Source organism: Gopherus flavomarginatus, chromosome 9, assembly GCF_025201925.1.
Source record: "Gopherus flavomarginatus isolate rGopFla2 chromosome 9, rGopFla2.mat.asm, whole genome shotgun sequence".
In the NCBI taxonomy this organism is placed as follows: Eukaryota; Metazoa; Chordata; order Testudines; family Testudinidae; genus Gopherus; species Gopherus flavomarginatus.
Window position 1 is genome coordinate 50,955,829 of NC_066625.1, and position 27,726 is coordinate 50,983,554.

At 54.6% G+C, this 27,726-nt stretch overlaps 1 protein-coding gene across 10 annotated transcripts in view; it reads left to right on the forward strand.

Moving 5' to 3' along the window:
• AP3B2 (adaptor related protein complex 3 subunit beta 2) overlaps window positions 1-27,726 on the forward strand; it is a 63,668-nt gene that overhangs the window by 18,947 nt on the left and 16,995 nt on the right. For 6 of the 10 annotated variants that reach the window (XM_050968866.1, XM_050968872.1, XM_050968870.1 and 3 more), the window contains exons 2-19: window positions 7,596-7,671; window positions 9,055-9,129; window positions 9,800-9,895; window positions 12,671-12,831; window positions 17,197-17,263; window positions 17,766-17,948; window positions 18,778-18,954; window positions 20,764-20,861; window positions 21,303-21,357; window positions 21,703-21,774; window positions 22,163-22,225; window positions 23,584-23,716; window positions 24,155-24,264; window positions 25,219-25,395; window positions 26,083-26,269; window positions 26,440-26,558; window positions 26,834-26,890; window positions 27,537-27,648. In XM_050968866.1, coding sequence (XP_050824823.1) covers window positions 7,596-7,671; window positions 9,055-9,129; window positions 9,800-9,895; window positions 12,671-12,831; window positions 17,197-17,263; window positions 17,766-17,948; window positions 18,778-18,954; window positions 20,764-20,861; window positions 21,303-21,357; window positions 21,703-21,774; window positions 22,163-22,225; window positions 23,584-23,716; window positions 24,155-24,264; window positions 25,219-25,395; window positions 26,083-26,269; window positions 26,440-26,558; window positions 26,834-26,890; window positions 27,537-27,648 — 2,018 coding nt within the window. Of the gene's footprint in view, window positions 1-7,595; window positions 7,672-9,054; window positions 9,130-9,799; window positions 9,896-12,670; window positions 12,832-17,196; window positions 17,264-17,765; window positions 17,949-18,777; window positions 18,955-20,763; window positions 20,862-21,302; window positions 21,358-21,702; window positions 21,775-22,162; window positions 22,226-23,583; window positions 23,717-24,154; window positions 24,265-25,218; window positions 25,396-26,082; window positions 26,270-26,439; window positions 26,559-26,833; window positions 26,891-27,536; window positions 27,649-27,726 lie in introns of those variants that run through there. The other 4 variants (XM_050968867.1, XM_050968868.1, XM_050968865.1 and 1 more) reach the window with 2 other exon arrangements.

Consider the following 27,726-nt stretch of genomic DNA (forward strand, 5'->3'; position numbering starts at 1 on the left):
ATTCAACGACTAGTTATCAATGGTTCACTGTCAAACTTGGGGGGTGTACCAGGTCTGTACTAGTCAATATTTTCATTAATGACTTGGATAATAAAGTGGGGAGTATGTTTATAAAACTTGCAGATGACACCAAGCTGGGAGGGGTTGCACACACTTTGGTGAGCAGGATTAGAATTCAAAATGGCCTTGATAAATTGGAGGATTGGTCTGAAATCAACAAGATGAAATTCAATAAAGACAAGTGTAGAGTACTACACATAGGAAAGAAAAATCAAATGCACAACCATAAAATGAGAAATAACCAACTAGGCAGCAGTACTGCTGGAAAGGATCCGGGGGTTATAGTGGATCACAGATTGAATATGAGTCAACAATGTGATGCAGTGGTGAAAAAGGCTAATCGTATTCTGTGATGTACTAACAGGAATGTTGTATGTAAGACACAGGAGATAGTTGTTCTGCTCTACTCAGCGCTCGTGAGACCTCAGCTGGAGTATTTTGTCCAATTCTGGGCCCTACATTTTAAGAAAGTTTTGGACTAATTGGAGAGAGTCCAGAGGAGAGCAATCAAAATGATGATAAGTTTAGAAAACCTGACCTATGAGGAAAGGTTTAAAAAACTGGGTATGTTTAGTCTTGAGAAAAAGACTGAGGGGGACCTGATACCAGTCTTCCAATATGTAAAGGTCTGTTATAAGGAGAATGCTGATCAATTGTTCTCCATGTCCACTGAATGTAGGCCAAGAAGTAATGGACATAATCTGCAGCAGAGAAGATTTATCTCAGATATTAGGAAAAGCTTTCGAATTTTAAGAATCGTTAAATACCAGAACAGGCTTCCAAGGAAGGTGTGGAATCCCCGTCATTGAAGGTTTTTAAGAACAGGTTGGGCAAACACCTATCAGGGATGATCTAGGTTTACCTGGTTTGGCCACAGAGCAGGGGCTGGACTTCATGCCCTCTCGAGGTTCCTTCCAGCCCTACATTTCTATGATTGTATGTTCTGAGCGATGGGAGCCTGTTGTATCCTGACAGGAGCAAGTGGTTGTTACCACTGAACTGGATTCTTTAGCCAAATTAACTTGCAAACTATAACCTGCTCTGTCAGCCTGTTGCTTTCCTGGCTCTGCCCCTCTGCTCCCCTGATTGTTACCAGACATGGATTGCATCTACTCACTGCTGCTCTATTCACAGATTATAAGGTCAGAAGAAACCATTATGATCATCTTATCTGACTCCCTGTACAACACAGGCCATAAGGCATCCCTGTATTACTCCCTGCTTCAAGTACTGTAGCTGTGCTTGAACTAGAGCAGATCTTTTTTAGAAAGACATCCAGTCTTGATTTAAAAATTACCAGTGATGGAGTATCCACCGTGGCCCTTGGTAAATTGTTCCAACAATTAATTACCTCTCACTGTTAAACATTCACACCCTAAGCTGGGGGCAGAGGTAGATACGCTGGAGGGTAGGGATAGGGTCCAGAATGATCCAGACAAATTGGAGGAGTGAGCCAAAAGAAGTCTGATGAGGTTCAACAAGGACAAGTGCAGAGTCCTGCACTTAGGATGGAAGAATCCCATGCACTGCTGCAGGCTGGGGACCGACTGGCTAAACAGTAGTTCTGCAGAAAAGGACCTGGGGGTTACAGTGGATGAGAAACTGGATATGAGTCAGCAGTGTGCCCTCATTTCCAAGAAGGGCAACGGCATATTGGGCTGTATTAGTAGGAGCATTGCCAGCAGATTGAGAGAAGTGATTATTCCCCTCTATTCGGCACTGGTGAGGCCATACCTGGAGTATTATGTCCAGTTTTGGATCCCCCACTACAGAAGGGATGTGGACAAATTGGAGAGAGTCCAGTGGAAGGCAATGAAAATAATTAGGGGACTGGGGCACATGACTTACGAGGAGACGTTGAGGGAACTGGGGTTATTTAGTCTTCAAAAAAAGAGCAAGGGGGGATTTGATAGCAGCCTTCAACTACCTGGAGGATGGAACTCAGCTGAACTCAGTGGTAGCAGATGACAGAACAAGGAGCAATGGTCTCAAGTTGCAGTGGGGGAGGTCTAGGTTGGGTATTAGGAAACACTATTTCACTAGGGGGGTGGTGAAGCACTGAAATGGGCTACCTAGGGAGGTGGTAGAATCTCCATCCTTAGAAGTTTTTAAGGCCCGACTTGACAGAGCCCTGGCTGGGATGATTTAGTTGGGAATTGGTCCTGCTTTGAGCAGGGGGTTGGACTAGATGACCTCCTGAGGTCTCTTCCAACCCTATTATTCTATAATTCTATTTCCCATCTGAATTTGTCTAGTTTCAACTTCCAGCCATTGGATCTTGTTATATCTCTGTTTGCTAGATCAAAGAGCCTGTTGTCAAATATTTGTTCCACGTGTAGGGCAAAGGAAGAGAAATGCTGCTTGAGAACTTACTAGAGTTTGATTTTTTTTAAAATGCCTATTTGCTTTGTCTATTTTGACATGTGACGCTAACAATTTGTTTTAACAGTTATAAAGCTTGAACTTTCTGAATCTTGACCTCTACTGTCACTAAATAATTGTCTGACCCTCCTCTCCCTCTATAATTTTCCACAAACCTGAACAATTAAATAGATAAAAAATGAAAAATATGCTTAAAAATGAACATCTATTTTATCCGTTGAAATTATAAAAATACAAATTGAATTGCACTGCTTTCAGACTGTGACCAACTCGTCCCTTCCCCTTCTCTTGCACAGCTCCTTGCGTCTCTCCCTGTGAGGCCTGGTCCATTAGTGCCTGTCTCCTGCAGAGGAGAGGAGCATGTGTAATTCCATCTCTCTTGCAGTGGCGTGCCCTGGTTTGAATCAGGTCCATTGTGAGCAGTCCCTGCTGCTGGGAAGTGGCTCTGTGGGGCACCTCTCAGTGTCTATTTCCCCTCCACGCTGTCCCGGGGCAGCATCCTTGCTGTGGCCCTGGCAGTGGGATTCCTGTTCTAGAACGGAGGAAGAGAGCTTTGGGTGCTGGCCTCCTTAAACCAGGTCCCAGGACTAACTCCCATCATGGCTCAGGGGCAGCTGGAAGGACAGATCAAGTCCCAGAACTGGAGGGAAAGGGGTCATGGAAACTGCTTACAGCTGTGAGCCTAAGTACAGGAGAGGCAGGGGGATGGGAGACATTCCCTCTCCTTCCCTCCTCCCAATAATCCCACCACAAACTCGGCATCCACAGCACATATATCAGCTGCCATGTTCTGGGCTGTGACATCCAGTGATCGGTATGTGGCATGGCCCTGCCCAGGATGAGCCAGGCTCTGTGGCCCACTGCTCTGAGCTGTCTCCCTCTCTTTGCACAGCCAGACCTCACAAGCTGGTGCTGAGAGATAAAGTGGCTGCTGTGTGCTGTACATGCTGCCCGTGCCTGGCCCCATGCCACAGGTGGGTGGGGTGCCAGCTGCAGGAAAGATTTCCCTGGGCAGAGTTTATGGCTGCAGGGCTGAGGGAGTCTGAACCTAGCCATGCTTTCAGGGCACAGCATGCAATCGGAATAGGGGTCGGCACTGGCAGACTTCCATGGATCCTGGATCCAAGAGTAGGGTTGGCCCAGCTCCTTACCCTGGACCAGTGACTCCCCCTGGAGGATCTGGCCTGATCCTTCACCCCACCCGGGCTAAGGTTCGAAAGATCTCCTGACCTCACTGTCTATTAACTTCCTGGCTTCCCCAGGGCAGGGAGTGGAACCCCAGCTACCCCGAGGGCTAGAGCAGAACCCAGCAGGCTGGGCACTCTCTCTTCAACCACAGAGTGCGCAGAGCAGCCTGCTGCAGCCAACGTCAGGGGAAGGGAGTGAATTGTCCTGGCTAATGCATGTTGTTAGGGGTGGGGAGCTGACTCACCCCAGGCCTGAGTGCTCTGGGGGGCGGGGGGGGGTGCTCATCCTACCAGCTGGTGAATGCAGTATTCCCACTTCAGCTGTCCAAAAGGCAGGAGTTTGGGTCTCAGAGATTTTAAAACCAGTGCATTGTGGGGGGGGGGGTCTTCACACTCTGGGTTCTGAGTCTTTCAATTGCGCTCAGGTCACGTCCAGCATTTCTGCACATCCAGGAGGGCTAGTGTCATAAACAGATAGTTAAGGGTTAATGTCTCTTTTACCTGTAAAGGGTTAAGAAGCTCAGTAAACCTGGCTGACACCTGACCAGAGGACCAATAAGAGGACAAGATACTTCAAATCTTGGTGGGGGGAAGTCTTTTGTTTGTGCTCTTTGTTTTGGGGGGTTTCACTCTTGGGACTAAGAGGGACCAGACATCAGTCCAGGCTCTCCAAATCTTTCTGAATCAGTCTCATGTTTCAAACTTGTAAGTGACAGCCAGGCAAGGTGTGTTAGTCTTATTTTTGTTTTCTTAACTTGTAAATGTTCCTTTTTGCTGAGAGGATTTTACCTCTGTTTGCTGTAACTTTGAACCTAAGGCTAGAGGGGGTTCCTCTGGGCTATATGAATCTGATTACCCTGTAAAGTATTTTCCATCCTGATTTTACAGAGATGATTTTTACCTTTCTTTCTTTAATTAAAAGCTTTCTTTTTAAGAACCTGGTTGATTTTTCCTTGTTTTAAGATCCAAGGGGATTGGATCCAGACTCACCAGGAATTGGTGGGGGAAAGGAGGGGGGGATAGTTAAATTCTCCTTGTGTTAAGATCCAAGGGGTTGGATCGGTGTTCACTAGGAACTTGGTGAAAAAGCCTCTCAAGGCTGCCCAGAGAGGGGAAGGTTTTAGGGGGACAGGAAGTGTTCCGGACACTGAAATTTCTGGATGGTGGCAGTGTTACCAGCTCTAAGCTAGTAATTAAGCTTAGAAGTGTCCATGCAGGTCCCCACATCTGTGCCCTAAAGTTCAGAGTGGGGGAGGAACCTTGACAGCTAGGAACGAAACCCTTTCCCTGAACGAAAGCCGAGGTTGTCCCGTACTCACAGGAATCAGGCACTGGGGCTTTGACTCAAATACCAAATAGCCTGAGACTCTCAACCAAACCGTGAGAACTGACAGCCAGCGAATGGCTCTTTGGCACCTAGGATCAGGGGAACCAGCCAGCAGGCATCCCCAGCATCTTCCCTTGCTGAGCCTTCGCTGTCTGGCAGTGGATCACATCCCTAGTTATCACTGGGGGGCCCGGTCCTTGTGTCAGATATGGGGTGTTTCAGATGTCCACCAGCTGCTGCTGGGATGTACCAGAAATGAGCCACCCAGAACCTAGAGGTTCCATCAAAGCATCTGGCTCTGGGGGACCTGCCAACCCCCCTCCCTGGACAGGAACACTTTCCAGTTTGCCTGTTGTTAGATCCTCCTTGCTATGCTATTCCACTGGCACTCGGTCAGTTGATGGGCCAGAGACCCACAAAGCTTTGGAAGGTGGCAGCGTGTCAGATCTGTGGCATGTATAGTCCATGCTGTGGGCCAGGGGGCAGAGGGTATGGCCTGTCAGTCTACAAGCAGGGCATGGTCTGCTTTCTGTGGCTGTGCGCAGAAGAACATAAAAATGGTCATACTGGGACAGACAATGGTCCATCCAGCCCAGTATCCTGTCTTCTGAGAGCGGCCAGGTACTCCAGAGAGAATGAACAGAACAGAGCAATCATCAAGTGATCCATCCCTTGTCATCCAGTCGCAGCAACTGGCAGTCAGAGATTTTGTCTAATATCCATTGATGGATGTATCCCCTCGTGAATTTATCTAATTCTTTTTTGAACCCGGTTATGGTTTTAGCCTTCACAACATACCCTAGCAATGACCTCCACGGGCTGATTATGAGTTGCATGAAGAAATACTTCCTTCTGTTTGTTTTAAACCTGCTGCCTATTAATTTCATCTGTGTGACCCCTGGTTCTTGTGTTATGTGAAGGGGAAGATAATCTTTCCTTATTCACTTTCTCCAACCATTCATGATTTTGTAGACCTCTATTGTATCCCCTCTTAGTCATCTCTTTTCGAAACTGAACAGTTCCAGTCTTTCTAATATCTCCTCATATGGAAGCTGATCCAGACACCTAGTCATTTCTGTTGCCCTTTTCTGAATCTTTTCCAATTCCAATATATCCTTTATGAGATGGGGCCACCAGAACTGCACACAGTATTCAAGGTGTGGGCGTAGCATGGATTTATGTAGTGGCATTGTGATATTTTCTGTTTTATCATCTATCCCTTTCTGAATGATTTCTAACATTCCGTTCAGTCTTTTGACTGCTACTGCACACTGAGTGGATGTTTTCAGAGAACTATCCACAATGACTCCGAGATCTTTCTTGAGTGGTAACAGCTAATTCAGACCCCATCATTTTGTACGTCTAGGTGGGATTACATTTTCCAATGTGCATTACTTTGCATTTATCAACATTGAATTTCATCTGATATTTTGTTGCCCAGTCACCCAGTTTTGTGCGATCCCTTTGTAACTGTTCACGGTCTGCTTTGGGCTTAACTATCTTGAGTAATTTTGTAGCATCTCCAGACTTTGCCACCTCACTGTTTTCCCCTTTTTCCAGATCATTTATGAATATGTTGAACAGCACTGGTCCCAGTACAAATCCCTTGGGGATACCACTATTTACCTCTCTCCTTTCTGAAAACTGACTGTTTAGTCCTACCCTTTGTTTCCTGTCTTTTAACTAGTTACTGGTCCATGAGAGGACCTTCCCTCTTATCCCATGACAGCTTATTTTGCTTAAGAGCCTCAAAAGCTTTCTGAAAGTCCCAAGGACACTATATCCCCTGGATCCCCCTTGTCCACATATTTGTTGACCCCCTCCAAAAAATTCTAAGAGATTGGTGAGACAGAATTTCCCTTTACAAAAACTGTGTTGGCTCTTCACCATCAAATTTTGTTAGTCTATGTGTGAGGATTATCAGACACATACATGCACCCAGGATTGGGGCACTAGGGAAGGCTACACCTCTGGTGATGGGGACTTCCTAGGGGGTCATTAACAGGCTGGCTTTGCACAGTGATCACAGCCCCACTTGGAATCATGTGGGGCAGTATCACACGCATCTGCAAAAAGAAATCGCTTTCTCCTGGCAGTGTGCTAGAACCCAGGAGTCCTGGCTTCTGTTGCCGGCTCTGGCCTTGGGTGTGTTGCTGCCCTCTCTACCCGTTTCCCAGTGCGTGAAAGGTGGGTGATGTAATCCCCGCCTGGGGTCTCGGGAGAGTAAAAATAAATTGTCAAGCGCTACGAGCAACTCCGTTGGAAGGGGCCATGCAAAGGGATATCTGCTTCAGCTGCAGCGTTGGGGGAAGGGGATCCTGCTTCTCCAGGGTACCCCAGAGAGCATGTGGCCTGAACTCCCTTGTAGGGCAGCAATTCGGCCTTAGTAGCACACGGCCATGGCTGCGGTTACTGGATCTCTGCTCAGTGGTGCCTACGGGGGGAGCCTTTGAGCAGTCAGCCTCATCAGCTGGTCCTCTCACCATGGACTAGGCCGGGAGTGGGGTGGTGGCTGTGTTCATGCTCACTTGTGGGCTGGTGTATGTGGCGTACGCTCTGTCTGTGCATGGCTGAGAGCTGCCAACACTTGTTGCATCTGTGTCCTCTCGGCTGCTGACAAAGGTCCCTGTGACTTGCAGACATGATGACCTGAAGGAGATGCTGGACAGTAACAAGGACTCACTGAAGCTGGAGGCCATGAAGAGGATCGTGGCTGTGAGTGTCTCCTGCAGGGCAGGGTGGGGGTGAGACATGGCCTGAGTGCTAGGAGCTCCTGAGTCCCAGCCCCAGCAGTGACAGCATCACTGTGCGACCTGAGCCAGTTGCTGCCCTGCTTTGCCTCAGTTTCCCCTCTGTGGAGTTTCCCTCTCACTGTCATTTGTTCCCAAAGCTCATGTTTCAGGGCTTCACACAGCCACCTGCAGGGGTCAGAAAGGGTCTCTCCCCCACACATTGTGTTCTGGGTTTCGGAGGTTTTTTTGGTCTCCTTCCTCTGAAACTTGAGAGATGGCCAAGCTGCAGAGGGGACACCAGGTGGGGTGGGCCAGGCTCTGAGGTGGCACAAGCACTGTCTCTCTCGGCTGCTTGGCTCTTCTCATATGCTCAGGGTCTCACTGATCACCATATGAGGGGATCAGGAAGGAATTTCCCCCCAGATCCGATTGGCAGGGACCTCAAGGGTTTCACCTTCCTCTCCAGCATGTGGGTGCGGGTCACTTGCCAGGATTACCTGGGTGTATCTCATTAACCATTTCCCTGCCATTGAGGGAGCTGCAGGCACCGGTGCCCCTTGTCACTCCTGTTCTCTGCCTGTGGCACATACTATCTAGGCACCTGTGGACTATGATCCCTTGGTCTAATTTCGGAGGGTGGGTTTAGTGTGTGGGTGTGGGGCAGTGTATGTGTGAGACGCAGGAGAGCAGACTGGAGGATCTGGTGGTCCCTTCTGGCCTTAAACCCTCGCCACGAATGAATCATCATCCCCGTACCCAGATGGGGAGACTGAGGCACAGAGAGAAAAAAACCTCCCTGAGATCATGCAGTGAGCGGATCTCAGAGCTAGGAATAGAACTTGGTCCTAACTGGCTTCCAGCCCTGGGCTTGTTTCCCCAGACTGCGCTGCGCTGTTATCCCTCCCACCATGTTAGTAACCCCCCCACCCCTTCAACTTTCTAGAGTTGGGCAGCAGCCCGCTCCTCTGGCTTTAGCCTGTTGGCTGTGCCCCATTGCTCTCTGCTAAAGGGGCTCGGAGCGGATCAGGTGTCTGGGCGTTCATGCCCTCTAGTGGTGGGGGTCCTACAGGGGGCTGTGAGCCCACATACTGCTGTTATTATCATGTGTATTGTGATGGAGCCTCAGGGCCCCAATCATGGATCAGGGCCCCAGTGTGCTAGGTGCTGTAAACACACACACACACGCTAGTGGGGTTCTGCTTTCTAGCCTAGGTGGTGGGGGCCCATGTGTCTGGCCCCATAGCTCCTGGATTCTCCCCACAGTGCTGCTGTATGTGTGCGCCACTCTGACAGCCTGGTGCTGGGCGCGGGCTGGGACACCTGCAGATGTGTTGTCAGGTCACAGTCTCCTCTCTCACATCCACAGATGATCGCCAGGGGGAAGAATGCGTCCGACCTCTTCCCAGCTGTCGTCAAAAACGTGGCGTGCAAGAATATTGAGGTGAGCATTTCCTTCGGGGTCGCAGCAACTTGCAAGCCAGCAGGGGGCAGCATTTGGGAGGGGCGGTACCTGCCGGGGGGTTGCTTGCAGCATTCATGGGTCTTATCTGCCCACATATGCCAAGTCAGGAAACTGCTCCCATATGGGAGCACTCACTCCCTGTGTTAAGTGGCAAGCTGGCTTTGAGGGGCCCCTGTAACACGCAGTGGGATTGTGCTGCCCTCTGCAGCAGCGATGGCCAGGTGGGGTTGCCTGGAGGGCTATGGGATTGTTGCACCCCAAGACTGGGCAGCAGGGTGGCCACGTGGTGAGAGACGGATGTGGGACGGCATCCCAGCCCAGGATTGCAGGAGGAGCCAGAATCCGGCCCAGACCCCGCCGCAGCAAAGAGGATTCTGGAAGAAGCAGCTGTTGTGATACTCAGCTTGCTTAGCAGAACTTCCCTATGACATCCCTCGTACCCCACTCCTCTAAGCTCACGCCCTCCTGCCTCTGTCCCACGCCCCGATACCCTGGGCCTCTAGATGTGGGGGCAGTCACCCCTCTTCACGGGCACAGATGGCAGCCTGGCGTGGCAGTGGAGGAAGCAATGAGGGTGGGGAGCAGACGGGGTGGGGCGGGATTTGGAGCCTGGCTGACAGGGTTCGGTCTCTGCCCACATGTCTGGTAGGTGAAGAAGCTGGTGTATGTCTACCTGGTCCGCTATGCAGAAGAACAGCAGGACCTGGCCCTGCTCTCCATCTCCACCTTCCAGCGCGGACTAAAGGTCAGAGGTCGCGGGGGGGACTGGAGTGTGGGCACCTCCAGGGGCTAACAGTGGGCTGGGGGATGGTGCTGCCCCAAACCAAGGTGGGAGAGGACTGTCCCACCTGTTTTTCAGCAACCGCAGTAGATGGCTCTGCTGGTGCTCACTGCTGGGATCGGAGTGGTCTTGCTTGGGCTTAGGTTACAAAGCCAGGGGCAGGGAAACCCTGTGGCCATGGGGCAGGCCCTCTGCATGGAGGGGCTTTTGTACGCCTGCCCCCACACGCCTGCACCCCCCACACCTGCGCCCCCACACGCCTGCCCCCCCCCACACCTGCATCCCCACACACCCGTGCCCGGATGAAGGCGATCAAGAAATATTGGACATCCTGCTGTGGCCCTATAGCTATAAGCCCTCCCCAGCATTGGGGGCCCTCCCTGGGGTGAGACTCGGACACACTCCTCTGGCTCCTATCGTCCAGCTGACCTGAGAGTCACCCTCTGGAATCTCCCCGGCACACCACCCCCAGGAAGACCAGCAGGCAGCGGGGAAGTGAAGAAGGGAGCAGGCTGGGAGGCCAAACGAGGCCTCTGCTGGAAAGTTAGCAATGCCCTAACTGAGCAGCAGCTGCTGCAGCCCTGACATTTGGGGTTACCCAGTGCCCCAGGAAGCAGCCCCACACTGTCCTTAATGAGGGCCCCCCTACCCCCCGCCCTGTTAATGGCCCATGGTGCTGCAGTCTGGACTCATCCATGCACTACACACATACAGGCCTGTGGGCTGTCAGCTCAACCTGCTATGGGTGAGGTCAGGGACAGGTACCCTGACCCCGCCTGCCGACAATGGACCACAACTCCTGATGCCAAAGCTACACTCCAGCCTCTCCCAATTGGACTGACAGAGAACAAGGGACATACTGGGGTGCTCTCTCTGAGGATCCTCCCTAGCAGGCACCCACCCATCCCACACCCATGTGTTACCATCCCAGTGCCACCCCAGTACAACCTGCTGCCCCTTCGCCCTTGGCACAGCCTGGCACAGGCTCTGCATGTCACTGCAGCACCAAATAGTGAGCCCAGGCAGTGCCTAATCCCTGCGTGCTTTGCCGAGGTTGGCCCCAGGGGGTGGCTGGCTGTGCTGGGTTCTGGTGCAATTCCTTGCCTTTCTCCCCTTCATACCAGGCAGGTCTGCCTAGAGAATTCAGGGGGCCTGGGGCAGGGCTGGGTCTTCGGTGGCAATTCAGCGGCGGGTCCCTCTCAGAGGGAAGGACCTGCCGCCGAAGAATGAAGCGGCGGCAGTAGAGCAGCCTAAGTGCCGTCGATCACGGCTTTTTTTTTTTCCCGCCGCTTGCGGTGCTTGTACTCACCGGGTGGCGCTCCGAGGCTTCAGCAGCACTTCAGCGGCGGGTCCTTCACTCACTCTGAGTCTTCCGCTGCACTGAAGGGCCCACCGCCGAAAACCCGGAGCGGCTCGTGGGGCCCCTGTGGGGCCTGGGGCAAATTGCCCCACTTGCCCCCCCCAGGTGGCCCTGATACCAGGTACCCCTTTGGTGCCCAACTTCCAGGGGTACTGCTGTGGAGGAGGAGAGAGCGCTGCCCCGCAGTACCTGTCCGCATCTCCGCTTCCTCTTGGAGGTGCAGATGGGTCAGAGTGAAGCGATAGGCACAAGGGAAGGCTGGAACCGGATGGACCCATGGTGAAGCACTGGGGGCCTTTCAGGGTGTGTCTACAGTGCAGTCAAAACCTGCTGCTGGACTGTGCCAGTTGCCTCAAGCTCAGACTGGAGCCCAGACTCGAGGACTCTGCAAGGTGGGATGGTCTCAGAGCCCGAACACCTACACTCCATAAATAGCCCCTTAGCCCAAGCCTGAGTCAGCTGGCACAGGCCCTTACAAGTCCAGTCCCTGAGAGCTGATGGTGGGTGCCAGCGCTGGCCCTGCTGTGGATGGTCTGTGCTTTTGCCATGTGGATCCAGGGGTCCAGTGCTATCCTGGACACTAGTGGGTAGAAGAACTCAAAGGGGCCCCTGACAGAGAGGCTGCTGCATCCCAGCCAGGCCTTTCCAGGCACTTGGCAGAGCTCAGCATGTGGGGTTATTGGGCTCTGAGTCAGATGTGAGGCTGTGATCTGTGGGGGGGCAGGCTGAGGCAGAGCCAAAGCAGTGGGTAGGGGGAAGTGCACTCCTTCCTCCCCCTCCCAGCTGCTCACACCTTCCCCCAAGGGTCCTGGTATAAAGCCCTTTGTGGGTGGGGGACCCTCCTGGGACCCCTGCCTCTGAGAAGCTATGGGGAAGGCCCAGCTTCTGGCACTGGGAGACCTGGGGCTCCTGTGGGATTGGGCAGGGGTTAGAGAATGGGATGAGATCGAAAGAGTCGATACCGTGTTTGTGTCCCTAACAGCTCTGCTCTGGAGCCCTTGTGCCCCCACTGCTCAGACTGCAGCAGGGACCCCTGGCCATTCATTTCTCCCCACCCCGTAGGGCCACCATAATCCTGGGGGTCTGGTTCCTGGAGGTGCTGAGCACCCACAACTCCAACTAAATCCCCTCCGCGGGAGCCAGGCCTGGGATCTGAAGGGGGCATTTGCCAGAGGGATTGCAGATCTGTGTTAATGAACGAGAGCCTCGCCTTGCAGGGAATCAATTTCCAAGTGCGCAGTGCAGTGCCAGGTGAACCTCTCTGCTTCCCTCTGGCACCCCCAGGTGCTGCAGGGCCCTCACCCTGCCCCGACTGAGTCAGGAAGGGCTCTCCGCTGCAAAGCCTTCCTGGAGCTGCCTCCATGTCCCCCCCACTGCAGGATCCCAACCAGCTGATCCGGGCCAGTGCCCTGCGGGTTCTCTCCAGCATCCGGGTGCCCATCATAGTGCCCATCATGATGCTGGCCATCAAGGAGGCGGCGTCAGACATGTCTCCGTACGTGCGCAAGACGGCTGCTCATGCCATCCCCAAGCTGTACAGGTAACTGGGACAATGGGCTGCGTCCCCGCCCCCCTCCTGAAATACATGCTGGGCTCACTTTGCCGTGGGCCGTCATTTACACTGATGCACAGTGGGGACTCCCACTACCAAATCCCTGCAACTTACTTTTAACAGAGGAAGGCACGGGGCACAGGGTGATGGTGCCCTGGGGCCTCTTGTGACTCGGTCAGATTGCATGGCATCAGAATTCTGGTGCCCTCTGCTTTTGTGCATGGAGGAGTGTGATGTTTCGGGGATCACCCAGACTAGTATGGGGTTCTGTTACCACCTGCTTTGTGACTTTGGATGCCTTAATGCCAGACTGCTATAGCTCAGAGCTCTGACCCCAGTAGCCAGCCTGCCAGCAAAAGGTCTCACCCTGGCTTCCATCAGCCTAGTTACTCCTGGCAGGGTGACCCCAACAAGCCCTTCCGGTCCCAACTCCCCCCAGATCCATCTGCCTGAGTTCTTAATTGCCAGACACCAGGACTTTCCCCTTTGGCTCAGCACCCCTGCAGGGGTGAAACCTGCCCCCGGTTATCAGCTCACTTTGCCACACGCAGGGTGCCCACTGGAGACCTGCGTAGGGCATAGATCAACAAGAAGTTTGTTTAATAGAAAAACCATAGATTCAAAGATGGAATAGTCAGGGAAGCAAACAGCCAAGTTACACACAAAATAAACGTAAAGGCACGGCCCTGACTGTACACTTCTTTAGGAGCTAACTTCCCTTCTCTAATACCACTACCTATTGCCTCTGAACAGTCTCCCTGCATGCCCCTTGTCGTAGAGGGGATCCCGTGTTTCATGGACAGGACCCTGCTTAGATGCTGGCCCTTCACTTCAACCCCCTTCCCTTCTAATGGGGTTTTCTTTCTCTCAGACTATGGTCATTCATGGTTACACAGAGAGGGGAAACTCCCTCCTGCCTTAGTGTTCCAAGACTAGGGTTTTCTTCTCAGTTTAAATGGCTTTCTATTAACTTTAAAATTGCAAAGCTGTTGTCTTTCCCTCGGCCGTAGGATGCTAGGTGCGTGGAGACACAGTGGGTGAGGCAACATCTGTTCGTGGACCAGCTGCTGCTGGGGAGAGAGACAAGCTTTCGAGCCACCCAGAACTCATCCTCAGGGCTGGTGTGGAGTTAGTTTTGTGGGAACAGCTAGCGCGGGAGGCACGTCTCCCTGCCTTATTGTGTCTCCACTCTGCTGTGAGGAGGTGCTGCCGTGGCACCCCAGTTACAAGTACAGTGTTCTACACATTAAACCCCACCTACATTCATAGCCAGAGCCTGGGTAGAGATCTCCTACTGACCATCCAGGGCACAGCATTACCAGCTTTCAGGAAAGACCCTACTTGACATATATTAATACACAAGAACTTGGTATACAACCAGTTGATTCAATTGCTTATTCTTTGGGGGTCAGACCCCCTGTTCTCTCTTTGGGGACACAAATATGTGAGACCAGGAGCTCCTCTCCCCTGGTGCTCAATGCCATACAGAGCGATGCAGCAGGGCATCCCACTGACCTCCCCTTCCCCCCCCCCAAAAAAAACCCTCACGAAATGCTCCCCCTGTGGGCAGGAACCGTAGGCATCAGGAGGGGCTGTGGGTGAGACATTTCTCAAGGAAATGAACAGTAACTGGAAACGAGACCAGCAGCCAAACACTTCTGTTTGTCACGTCAAGCACTGACTGCCCAGATAATGCAGCTACAGTAACTGACAAGCCATCTGGATCCTACGGCTACATGGCTGGCATGGAAAATGTCTGAAAGAGCCACTGTTGGGCCACTGAGGGCCAAGATGTAGGGCTTTGAGCATGTGGGGATTTTGTTTAAAGTTTTACAAAACCTCCTATTTAATAGGAATGTTTGGCTGGATTTCTTAAAAAAATTTTTTTTCAAGATCAGGTTTGTGCTATTTCTTGGTTTTTGGCTTGGATCTAAACCCTAAAGATACATTCTGATTCAACCACAGACTCTGGGCTCAGTGCAGGGTGAGATTCTCTGGCTCCTGTGATGCAGGAGTTTGGCTTAGCCAATCCTAATGCAGTCTGGCCTTCCAATCCATGGATCTAGAAACTTTGCAGGCTTGTGCTGGCGTATGCAAACCTGGGGGGCGGGGGTGAAACTAGTAAGAAACTGGCTATGGTCTGTTTTCGTTGCTCCAGTGGAGAGTAAAACGGTGGAAGCAAATAAATGGGCAGAATAAGAGTGAAAAGTCTATTTGATTTTTTTTTCCATTCTGTTTGTTTTAGCCACTGAGACAATGCATGTGATACAGACCAGGAATCCTTGGGCTGAATTCTGGGTGTGCTTGCCCCCTTATTCATGGTCTAACAGCCCAAAATTCAGCTGTTGGATTTTGTTTACTGGACAGTTCCTTGTCAAAGCCCAGCACTCCGGCCTGCCACAGGCTACTGAGTCCTCCAAAGTCCATAGAATGAATGGACCCAGAAAGCATGTGTGGCCTTGCAGCATGGATCAATACAGGCCATAATGAACCAAAGGTGGGCAGGACACCGTACAATAGGATAGGCTGCTGCAGAAAGGTGACAGAGTGTCTGGCGCTGTCCTGAACTCCTGGCAAGAAGGTGCATGTGGGTCAGAGGCAGAGGAATGGAAGGTATAAAGCAGGAGGCTAGGACAATAAAGCACAACCTACCTTGGACTTGACCCAGAATGACCATACAGTTCACTGAACCCGGTGTGAGTACAACTGAGTGATTATGTGCCTGCATCTTCCGTGTTAAATATTTAACCTTTGGTTATTGTTAGAAGGAACCGAGCCGCATTAGCTAAGAACATAAGAACGGCCATACTGGGTCAGACCAAAGGTCCATCTAGCCCAGTATCCTGTCTTCCAACAGTGGCCAATGCCAGATGCCCCAGAGGCAGAGGTGAAAATAACTTAAAGGAGTTCCCGTAGCACAGAATGCTGAGTTGGGGGTGGGGCCTCAACTGCAAGGGGGTGGCCTCAATTGGAAGGGGCGGGGCCTTTAAATCTGGTGGCAATTTAAAGGACCAGGGCAGTAGTGGCTGCCAGAGCCCTGGGCCCTTTAAATCGCCACCCGAGTCCCGCTGCCAGAGCCCTGGGGTAGAGGCAGCGGGGCTCCGGTGGTGATTTAAAAGGCCAGGGACTCCCAGACATCGCTGTCACAGTGGTGCCCCTGGCCCTTTAAATTGCCACCCAGGCCCCAGGGCTCCTGGCCGTGTCCGCTACCCAGGGGCTCCAGCAGCAGGCTCTGGACTTGCCGGGAGCCCCAGGCCCTTTAAATCACTGGCCTGGGGAAGCCGGTACGCCGGAGCAGACCAGACTGGCTTACTTTCACCTCTGCCCAGAGGGAATGAACAGAACAGGTAATCATCAAGTGATCCATCCCCTGTTGCCCATTCCCAGCTTCTGGCAAACAGAGGCTAAAGACACCATCCCTGCCCATCCTGGCTAATAGCCACTGATGGACATATCCTCCGTTAATTTATCTAGGTCTTTTTGGAATCCTGTTAGTGTCTTGGCATTCACAACATCCTGCTGCCTATTAATTTCATTTGGTAACCCTTAGTTCTTGTGTTATGAGAAGGGGTAAATAACACTTCCTTATTTACTTTCTCCACACCAGTCATGATTTTATAGATCTCTATCGTATCCCCCATTAGTCATCTCTTTTCCAAGCTGAAAAGTCCCAGTCTTATTAATCTCTCCTCATACAGAAGCTGTTCCATTGCCCTTTTCTCAACCTTTTCCAGTTCCGATATATCTTTTTTGAGATGGGGCGACCACATCTGCACACAGTATTCAAGATGTGGGCGTACTATGGATTTATATAGAGGCAATATGGTATTTTCTGTCTTCTTATCTATTCCTTTCTTGTTGATTACCAACATTCTGTTTGCTTTTTTAACTGCTGCTGCACATGGAGAGGATGTTTTCAGCTGACACCTAGAGGAGGGAGAAGTGAGACCAGCAGCCAAATGCTTCATAAGGACCCCTCTCTAATTGGGATCCAGCTGTTTGCTCTGCAGGGAAGCTCAAAATCTATCCATTTACTGCTTCTGTGAGAGGGGATGGAATTGGGACTGCTCAGCTATGGATCATTGGCCCAACACTGCTAACAACCGATGGAGATTCTCCTTAGCTCATAGGCTAGGAGCAGGGGGATCCGGGGCCTCATTGTGCTGTTGCAGAGTTGCAAAGGTCTATGAGGTACAGCATAGCAGATCCTGCCTCATTCTCTTCCAACACACCACAGTCCTGCCTGCTTCACTTGTCTCCCCTTTCGTGCGGGGGGTGGGGAGATAGGGCTGTCCCAGTGCCTCTTCCCTCCCCCTGCTGGTAGCATCACCCACTGCTGACTGTCTCTTACAGCTTGGATTCGGATCAGAAGGACCAGCTGATTGAAGTGATTGAGAAGTTGCTGGCGGATAAGACCACGGTGAGTGGGGGTAGTGTCCCGGGGGAGCCACATTAACCCTGTGGTGTGGGGGCAGCAGGGTACTGTATTATTAAAGGATCCCTTTCCCAAATTTCAGGCAAAGGCCCATCAAATGTACAACTCCAGGGCTCCCAAGAAGATAACCTGGGAGCTGGATTCTTAAAGGGACAGTATCCTGCCACCCTTGGATGGGCGGTGCTATTAAACTATAACCATCACTGACCCTGCTTTCCTGTTGGCTGATCCCAGTCTCCTACCCATGTGCCCTATCGGCAGTGCCTTCAGAGCAGAGTCTTGATAGAAACCCTGCCCTGGGGCTGTCCCCCCATGTCAAGGCTGAGAAGGAACCCTCCCCAGAGCTCCCTGGGGAGAGACCCAGAAACAGCACCAGCCAGTGGGAAGTGTGAGTAGCGCCTCCCAGTGCAGATAATGTCGTTCTTCCTCCCGCCTTGCCCACTGCCATACTACTCTCTCCCCTCTCTCCCTCTCCCCTCTCCCCCAGCTGGTGGCAGGCAGCGTGGTGATGGCCTTTGAGGAGGTTTGCCCTGAGCGCATTGACCTGATCCACAAGAACTACCGGAAACTGTGCAACCTGCTGATTGACGTGGAGGAGTGGGGCCAGGTGGTGATCATCAATATGCTGACCCGCTACGCACGCACCCAGTTCCTCAGCCCCAACCAGAACGTGAGTCAGACTAGGGCAGGGGATGCGTGACCCCAGCGAGGCAGGGAGGGGAGTTCATATCGGAACAGAGTGCAGAGAGGAAGGAGACAGACTTAGGGTCCTATGTTGGCTCTGTTCTTGCACTAGGCCTCCCAGCCCTGACACACATGGCTACACTGCCCCTCTCAGAGCCGTAGGACCTGAAGCAGCAATGCTCAGTCTGAGGTGACCGGGCAGCATCTGGCTTAGGGTGCCCACGGGTCCCTACAGCTGTGGCTCCTTGGTGGTGCACCATGCGGTGCTATTGTGTGGTGGCAACGCAGCATCCCCACCTTAGCTTGGACTAGAAACAAGGCACACTCTGGAGCATGTGAGCTTGGGAAAGGATCCTGCATCCCACAGATGCTGTACATGGAGACGGTGTTTTTCCAAAGCTCCATTCTAGTTCAGCCACGAGCTCTGCAGAATCCCTGGGTATGGGTCTCTGGCCTGTGCTATGTAGGAGGTCAGCCTGGGTAATCACTGCTCCCCTCTGGATCTATGTCCCCTCTGAATCAAGAAACAACCCCTGTGAAGCTGTCCTGGGCCTTGCACAGGCTGCCCCTGATCCCCCCTCCCGTGTCCTCACCAATGCAGGGACCCCTCAGGGTCTTGTTGCTGCTCTGGGGTTGTCAGGGAGGCCAGTCCGAGCAGCTGCCAGTGGGGCCTGAGGGGAAAAGCCTGACTTGTATCAGCTTCTAGTTAGTGTCTCTGGAGTAGGTTTACTGGACTTGGAGCTCTGCCTGGCTGGGGGGCCGCTGAGGGGAAGTTAGTGCTGCATCCCTCCACACACACACACTGTGCCTGGCAGGAGTCTCTGCTGGAGGAGAACCCAGAGAAAGCCTTCTACGGCTCCGATGAGGAGGACTCCAAGGATGACAAGCCGGATGCAGCCTCTCTGGTGAAGCGCAAGCCCTATGTGATGGACCCTGACCACCGGCTGCTGCTGCGCAACACGAAGCCCCTGCTGCAGAGCCGCAACGCCGCGGTGAGTTACGTGGTCCCCCGCCTCGCCCTGCACCCCCACCACAGAGGCAGAACCCCACAGTGAGCTACATGCCCCCCCTTGCCCTGCCCCCCACCACAGAGCCGCAACGCCGCAGTGAGCCCCACACCCTCCCACCTTGCCCTGCCCCGCCCCCAGAGCCAGAATCCTGCAGTGAGCTATATGCACCCCCTCGCCCTGCCCCCCACCACAGAGCCGCAACGACCCGGTGAGCCCCACGCTCTCCCACCTCGCCCTGCCCCCCCACCACAGAGCCACAACGGTGCGGTGAGCCCCATGCCCTCCCGCCTTGCCCTGCCCCCCCACCACAGAGCTGCAATGCCGCGGTGAGCCCCATACCCTCCCACCTCGCCACCACAGAGCCACAATGCCACGGTGAGCCTCATGCCCTCCCACCTCACCCTGAACCCCCACCACAGAGCCACAATGGCACAGTGAGTCCCACACTCTCCCGCCTCACCCTGCCCCCACCACCACAGAGTCAGAACCCCGCAGTGACCTACATGCCCCCCCTCGCCCTGCCCCTCACCACAGAGCCACAATGCCCCGGTGAGCCCCACGCCCTCCCGCCTAGCCCTGCCCCCCCACCACAGAGCCACAATGCCGCGGTGAGCCCCACGCCCTCCCGCCTAGCCCTGCCCCCCCACCACAGAGCCACAATGCCCCGGTGAGCCCCATGCCCTCCCGCCTAGCCCTGCCCCCCCCACCACAGAGCCACAATGCCGCGGTGAGCCCCACGCCCTCCCATCTTGCCACCACAGAGCCACAACGCCGCAGTGAGCCCCACGCCCTCCCACCTCGCCCTGCCCCCCACCACAGAGCCACAACGCTGCGGTGAGCCCCACACCCTCCCACCTCGCCCTGCCCCCCACCACGGAGCCACAACGCTGCGGTGAGCCCCACGCCCTCCCGCCTTGCCCTGCCCCCACCCCGCCACTGCAGAGTCACAATGCTGCAGTGAGCCCTCCCGAAAGCTGCAATGCCATGGTAAGTCCCCTGTCTCCCCTACACTGTCCCCCCACAGAGCTGCAACACCATGCTACGTGCCCCTTCACCCTGCCCCCCTGAGCCACAATGCCGCAGTGAGCCCACGCCCCCTCCCACGCCTTGTCCTGCCCCCTCGACAGAGCTGCAACACCACGGTGAGCCCCCAGCACCCCTACCTTGCCCTGCCCCTCCACCACCACAAAGCCACAACCCCGTGGTGAGCTCCATGCCTCTCTGCTTCGCCCTGCCCCCCTGAGCCACAGTGAGCCTCTCGCCTTTCCCCACATAAGGGCCGAAACACCGTGGTGAGCCCCCCACATTCCCCAGCCGAGCTGTGACGCCACAGTGAGCCCCTCCACTGCCCTGTGTCCAGGGTCCCGTCGGTATGTCACTTCCCCTTGTGCCTGAGGAGTGACAGGTGGGTTTTCTGGCATGTGGGGGCTCCCCAAGGAAGGAGACACAATGCACTGTCCTGCAGGAGCGCGCGCCCGGTGACTCACTCTGCATCTGAATGGGGATGCGTAGGCCCCAAGCTCAGCAAGCCCCCTGCCCTGACACCACCGGAGCTCTGGACACTCTGCCCAGGAAGTCATTGACAGGGGTCTTGCTGGGAGCAGCGCTCTCCCACTGGCTGCTGCCCCAGAGAAACCCGACACGTGAAGGGGCAGTGCACAGAAAATAGGACACTCATCTCTGCAGTCATTGCTTTAGACCCAGCCAGGGCAGCACCCAGCCTGCAGTGGCTGGCCTATTGCTCAGCCCCCTTCCATGACCTCTTGTCTCTCTGCTCCCCCACCCCCACAGGTGGTGATGGCCGTAGCTCAGCTGTACTTCCACCTGGCACCCAAGGCCGAGGTTGGGGTCATTGCCAAGGCGCTGGTGCGTCTTCTGAGGAGCCACAGGTCTGCAACCACCACAACTTCTCCTCTTTTCTCCCTTTCCTCCTCCTGTCTTCTGCTCACCCCCTCTCCCTACACCTCCCTTTCTTTCTCTCCAGCAACTACCTGAACTTCCTTCCATGACTTGTTCCAAAGAGGCTGAAGTCTGTGTGTCACAGGCTGTCAGGGCTCAGGCCCTGCACAGAGCTGCAGAGCTCTTCTGCTGACTCACCCTGACAGCCTGACCAGTGGGTCCTATTGGCTCCATCTCAGGATTATAAAAGTTTCTGAGATGGAACCATCTCAAGTCAGAATCTGATGGGGGGCTTGTTATTTCAGTAGGGAGGGGATAAATTTGGCCCAGATTGGGTCAAGTGGAGGGATTGTGTAAGAGCAGCCTGTTGCATGGATTTTCCTTGCTGCCTCACTTCTATGGGGACAACTGATGGATCTCTCTCCCGGCAGCGAGGTGCAGTGGGTGGTGCTGCAGAACGTGGCCACGATGTCCATTAAGCGGCGGGTGAGTCCTGGTTCCCTGCATTTGCGAAATCGCCCTTCTTTTCTCTAGAGGCTGGGGCTGCAGCATGGGGGGATTTGGGGCTGAGCTCCCCCAAACCTGAGGCTTGGGTCTGACCCATTCCTGGGCTGTGTGCAGGGACTCTGGGGTGTCAGATCAGTCCAGTCCCCCACCTCCTGCCATGGGGGACAGCCCAGCAGCCTGTCTGAGCCAGGAGCCTGTCTCCAATAGGGGCCAGTACTAGATGCTTCAAATAAATCCCCCATCATGCACTTGGTCCATTGCCTTGTCCCCTGACTGATCCAGCAGGGTAACTGGGCTGCTGCTAAAGCTGCTTTGTCTGTGCAGGGGATGTTCGAGCCATATCTGAAGAGCTTCTACATCAGATCCACAGACCCCACCCAGATTAAGATCCTCAAGGTGAGTCAAATGCACAGGACAACCTGATGCATGTTCATAGCGAGGCATCCCCTACACACACCCTGGACATAGCCTTGGCACCGAGCTACCCAACTCCCTTGCCATAGGCAATCTTCCCCCACCACCTCTGGGAGCTTGTAGGCACTGCCTTCCCTTCTAAACACCGTCTGATCCTCTGGACCCCACTGGGAACTCCATGCAGCCATGTGACACCTTCTTCTCGAGCCCGGACATGCACAGTCTGCTGCATCCAGAGTCTGGCTCCTCTCACTCTCCCCAAAGGCAGGATCTTGGAGGTACCTCTGTCTCTGGGCACATGGGGAGGTAAATCTTTCCATCTCTCTCTCACACACATGCTCTTGTGCTGCTCTTTCTCCCTCCTCTCCAGCTGGAAGTTCTCACCAACCTCGCTAATGAAACCAACATCTCCACCATCCTGCGGGAGTTCCAGGTACTGAGGGCCAGGGGCTGGTGGGCGGAGCCGAGTGGGGAAAGCATGTGGCAGAGCTGTAAGCATTTCAGGGGTGATGCTGTCAGCATGGGGGTAAAAGAGAGGGGCTTTGGGTGCAGTGTGCGCTCACCTCTATTGCTTCCCCCACCCCCACCAGCCATGAGCAAGGGAAGAACCATTCACAGCCTGGGAGGAGCTACCTGCTGTGGCAAGTGACCTCACTGGTGCCCACCAGAGAGAAGGCAGACCGGGGCTTCTCCTCTCTTCTTCTGAGCTCATTGCTGGTGCTCAGCAGACTCACTCTCAAAATCTCATCTCTACCTACCATTGGGAGCCATCCCTGCTGCCAGAGCTGGGCAGAAAATGGGGGTTTGGGTGGGGGAAAGGAATGGAAAATGGAATATTTCAATTTGGGAATGCTGCCATGGTGCCTCATGGGAGTTGTAGTTCAGCTATTTCATGCTCCCATTCTCCTCCATGGGCTGGACTTCCTGGTAAGACTACATCTCCCAGGATGTACCCCAATGTTGGGAGTTCCTGCATGCATCATGGGAGATGGCTGGAGAGCCTCGCCCTACAGTTCCCAAGAGGCTCCATGACAGCTTAGGGAAATTCAAATACTTTGGTTTTCAGGTGTTTGGTTATTCAATGAAAAAAATCTACGTTTTCCATGGAAAGTAGAGACAGTTTTGATGGAAAATTTGTGGCCAGCCCTACATGGTCCTGGAGCTGGCTGGCTCTGTGGGGCTTGGTGGTGGCTGTTTCATAGTTAAACACCAAGGTGTTGGGTGCAGGTTTCTGGGGGCCCAAACCCACCCCACTTTATTAGCAAATCCCCTTTTTGTTTTTACCCTGGCCTTGGCCCAACCCCTGCTCCTCACTGGGTTTGGGGAGTGGGCGTGGAGCTGCAGCCCTGGGGGAAGCAGCCAGGTTGTTCTGCGATTAGTGTGGGGGAAATCATGTGTATTCGGTCTCATGTAAACTCCTTGGGGCAGGGACTAAGTTGTCTGTACATGCCCACACAGTGGGCCCGATCCTCATCGGGGCCTCTATGTGTTACTGGAATATAAGTAAATGACTAAGTCTGCTGGAGGGATTTCCCTAAAACGGGGGGAAATGAGAAACATCCAGCCCTACCAGGGCCTGTTCCCAAACATGGAGACTAGGGGAGAACTGGGCTTTACAGACAGCCTTGTGACTTTCGCTACAGCAGCTGCTAGGAGCCCTGAGCTAGTGCAGCCTCTGGGAGCCACCCTGCATGTAGTCTGAGCCCATGCGATCAGCTCTCAGGGCTACTCAGGCATGGTGTCCTGACTCCCAATGCATGCCAGGAAAGCTGCCATGCCTCTTGTCTGCAGACCTACATCCGGAGCATGGACAAGGACTTTGTAGCTGCCACCATCCAGGCCATCGGGCGCTGCGCCACGAACATCGGGAAGGTCCGAGACACCTGCCTGAATGGCCTTGTGCAGCTTCTCTCCAACAGGGATGGTGAGAGCCTGCGGCCCCGGGGCAGGGAGGGGCGACGGGGAGCTGTCCAGGGGCTGCCTACGGGAGATAGTGCTTTTCAGAGCTTGCAGTGGAAAATCAAGCAATGAGTGATGGCCACCAGCCTGAAACAAGCTCTGGCTGGTTTCGAGGAGGCCACGGGCTGGAAGAAGCTGGTGGAAGGGGTGCCCTGCGCTGGAACGTTCTTCTGGGAATTAAATGTCTGGTTGAGCAAATTCCCACAGCTGCGTGTTGTCAGCATCACAGCGTTCGATAGCACACCCCTGGCTGAGGCCCCTCATGCACTGAGATCCTGCACAGCCCCAGCAGGGTGGGGGGAGATACTGTTCACCCAGAGCTGGCTGTGGCTGAGTTCTGGCAGTGCAGGGGACGGAAACATCTCTGCTCTCATTGGTGGCTGGGGATCTCTGTTGCCCCCAGAACTAGTGGTGGCTGAGTCCGTGGTCGTCATTAAGAAGCTGCTGCAGATGCAGCCCTCTCAACACAGCGAGATCATCAAGCACATGGCCAAGCTCACCGACAACATCCAGGTATGTCTGGGCTCGGGGGGGCCCAGCTGTTCCCACTGCCAGAGGGGCTGGGGGCTCCAGCTGTATGGGGGCGAGTGTGAAGTGGGCTGTACCCACAGGAAGGAGTAGGGGCTAGTTCAAGGGGATCCTTAGTGTCCTGAGCTGCCCTTCCTGTGGAAGTGCTGCTGCCTGTTGCCCCCTTTCTCCCCTTTCCGGGCCCCTACCCCAAGGGGTGCTGCACTCACTGTCTGGTCCCCTGCTTCTGCAAAGCCCTGAGTTTGAATCCCCAGTGCCACCAGGGCTGGGACTCCTCTACCAGCGCTTGCCCCATGGGGCCTTCTGGAGTCAGCTGGAAGGGACCAGCCCAGCGGGAGGGACCGGCCATGCTTTTCAAACTGCCAGCGCAGCCGCAGCAGGACCCGCTTGCTCCCTGGTTTGGCTGCTGCAGTGGGTGGGCATTGCCAGGCTCCTAGCTGTGTATGTCCTGGAAGGGGCAGCGCTGTGCAGGCCTGCTGCTGTGGTTCCCAAGATGGACACAGGCAGGCACCCACCTAGGATGTGACCTCAGGAGACATCCCTGGAATGGAGTGGGGCCATCTTGTCCTCCCAGACCTCTTTGCCCTCTCCCTCCTCCCCAGGGTCTCCGTGCTTGGGTCCCAGAATTCCCTGTGTTGGGTGCCCCAGTGCAAAGAATCCTGGGATGTACTCGGTAATGCAGCAGCTGGGCCCTGACTGGGAGAAGGAACTGGTTGGGTTGGTGGGACTGGGGAACAGCGGGTGCATTGAACAGGACCAGCAAATCCTGACCTACGGAGTCCGCAGCATAGTGTCTGCAGGGTGTGGGCAGGTCTCCCATGGACTGCACTGCACTCGCTCCGGCTCTGGATGACACTCCTGGCTCCAGCCCCTCCCTTTGGAGCTTGCCCTGCGAGGGATTTTGGCAGAGCTGGGGTGCTGCCATGTACCTGTCTGCAGGTGCCCATGGCCCGGGCCAGCATCCTCTGGCTGATTGGCGAGTACTGCGAGCACGTGCCCAAGATTGCACCCGATGTGCTGCGCAAGATGTCCAAGTCCTTCACTGGCGAGGAGGACATCGTCAAGCTGCAGGTTATCAACCTGGCAGCCAAGCTCTACCTGACCAACTCCAAGCAGGTGAGCACCGACTGGCTGGGCGGCAGCATCTGCAGCTTCCCAGACCGGCTCCAAGACCCTGCTCTCGCCACACGGCTGGCTCTGCCCTGGCAGGCTCCGTGCAAAGCAGGCATTGCATAAGCAATTAGTGCAGGGCTGGCTGAGCCTGTGCCCCCTGCGCTGGCTTCCCCTGATGGCTGCCAGGAAACTGCGACCATCACAGCTGTGCCTGACTCCACCCCACAGTGCAGGGCCGCCTAGCTGGCCAGTCCCCATGGTGACAGTGCTGGGCACTCTGAGATGGGGTGCAGCTGTCTCTGAGTATGCTGGCCCCTACCGGGCAGTGGGGTGCTGTGTGAGGGCCAGGACACTTCCATCTGAAACATCCTGGCCAGCCAGCCAAGCTTGCAACCTGTGGGCCCAATCCTGTAAGTAGCTCTGTGCCAGCAGAAGCCAGGGGATATGGAGGGCACTCAGCACTTTGCTGGATTGGGCTCACAATCCCTGCACTTAGGGTTGCCCTGCCCAGTGAGGGATGTGTGGGCTGGGCTCAGGGAATCAGCAGAGCTGGGGTGGGTGCCAGTGGGCAAGTCCCTTCCACTCCCTGGGCCTCTGTTTCCCCATCTGTGTGGTGGGGAGGGGTTCTGCTCAGCACGATAGCCCTGTAAAGTCCCAGGGAAGATGCTGAGCTGCCAAACATCACCATAGAGCAAGCTGCTGACCCAGTACGTGCTGAACCTGGCCAAGTACGACCAGAACTACGACATCCGGGACCGGGCCCGCTTTATCCGCCAGCTCATCGTGCCCACCGAGAAGAGCGGTGCCCTTAACAAGTATGCCAAAAAGCTCTTCCTGGCACAGAAGCCCGCCCCTATCCTGGAGTCTTCCTTCAAAGGTACGGCAAGGTGCACGGGACCCAGGGGTCTCTGTCTGGCTGTGAGAGGGGAGCCCGTTCCTCCCAGTAAGAGCTGGGTTATGTGGAACATGGGCTGTGAGGCTGGAAGCCGCTAGGGTGGGGAGTGTGGCCAGGAGGGCTGCGCTCTGAATTCTCCCCTCCTGCTGCAGATCGGGACCATTTCCAGCTCGGCTCGCTCTCACACCTCCTCAACGCCAAGGCAGTGGGCTACCAGGAGCTCCCCGACTGGCCGGATGAGGCCCCCGACCCATCCGTGCGCAATGTGGAGGTACCATGCTAGCCGGGCTCTGGGGATGGGTCTCATGTTGTGCTCCATTTGTGTGATCCCGGGAAATGGTGTTCACCCACAGCCTTGGTGTCAGGGGACCCTGGGCTCTGGTGCCAAGCTCCTGGCAGCTGCTGAACCTTCCAGGTGTCCAGAGAAGTGGGTGGTTCCTGTCTTGATGCTTAAGGCAGGAGGAATGGGGTGCGGAGTGGAGGGGCTGGGGCAGACGGCCTACAGAGTCGCTCTGCTCCTATGACAGCAATCTCCCTCGTTTGCAGGAAGAAACCGCCTTCCTCATTGAAAGCCACATCGGGTTGCTGGGAGAGCTCAGAGAGGTGGCTCGTGTGTGTTTGTTATGGTGCCTTTCCCCTCTCTCTTGCTTTTAACTTCCAGCACTTGGGAATTTTGTGTGTGCGCATGTGTTGGCTTTTTTCTATAACACACATAAAGGATCTGACATCTCAGCAGAAAGTAAAGGACAGACCCACATCCCCATCCTCTGCACAAACGTGTGTGTAGATTAAACTCCTTTTAATCTCCCAGGGTTAAACTTGAGCCAGGCTGAGTGTGCGTTGCACATGCACAAGCACACACCTGTTTGGTAGCATAGCTCCCAGCCAGAGCCCTGCCATGCTGTCGATGGATCGGCCCCCAGCGCTTGCTGCTGAGTGATCCACCCACCATGGAGAAGGCTGGTGAGCATTATGCCATGAGGGTGGTGAGAAGAGAGATAGCGGCATGGTCCGTGCATCGCTGTGCGGTTCCCATGCCCCCTCCAGGACAGAGCCTCCATGGTACTGACCCTGGGGACATTTCCTGGGAATCAGCCTGTCCATCACTGCAGAATCCCGTTGGAAGGGCCTGGCCTCTGTGATCTCCACTCCTTGGGCCAGCTCTCTGCTGTGGGGGGGTTCACTAGGGATTGGCATGGTCCTCTCCATGGCTGGCGTGCGCCTCACCTCCTTTTCTGCTCCTGCGCAGGTTCCAGAATGGACCAAGTGCACCAGCCGGGAGAAGAGGAAAGAGAAGGTGGAGAAGCCATTCTACTCGGATTCAGAGGGAGAGTCTGGGCCCACGGAATCAGCAGACAGCGGTGCGGGACCTGGCCGTCTCTGTGCCGGGCAGCAGGGTGGCACTGCCCAGCCCTGGCAGTGCTTCCACAGCTGGAGGG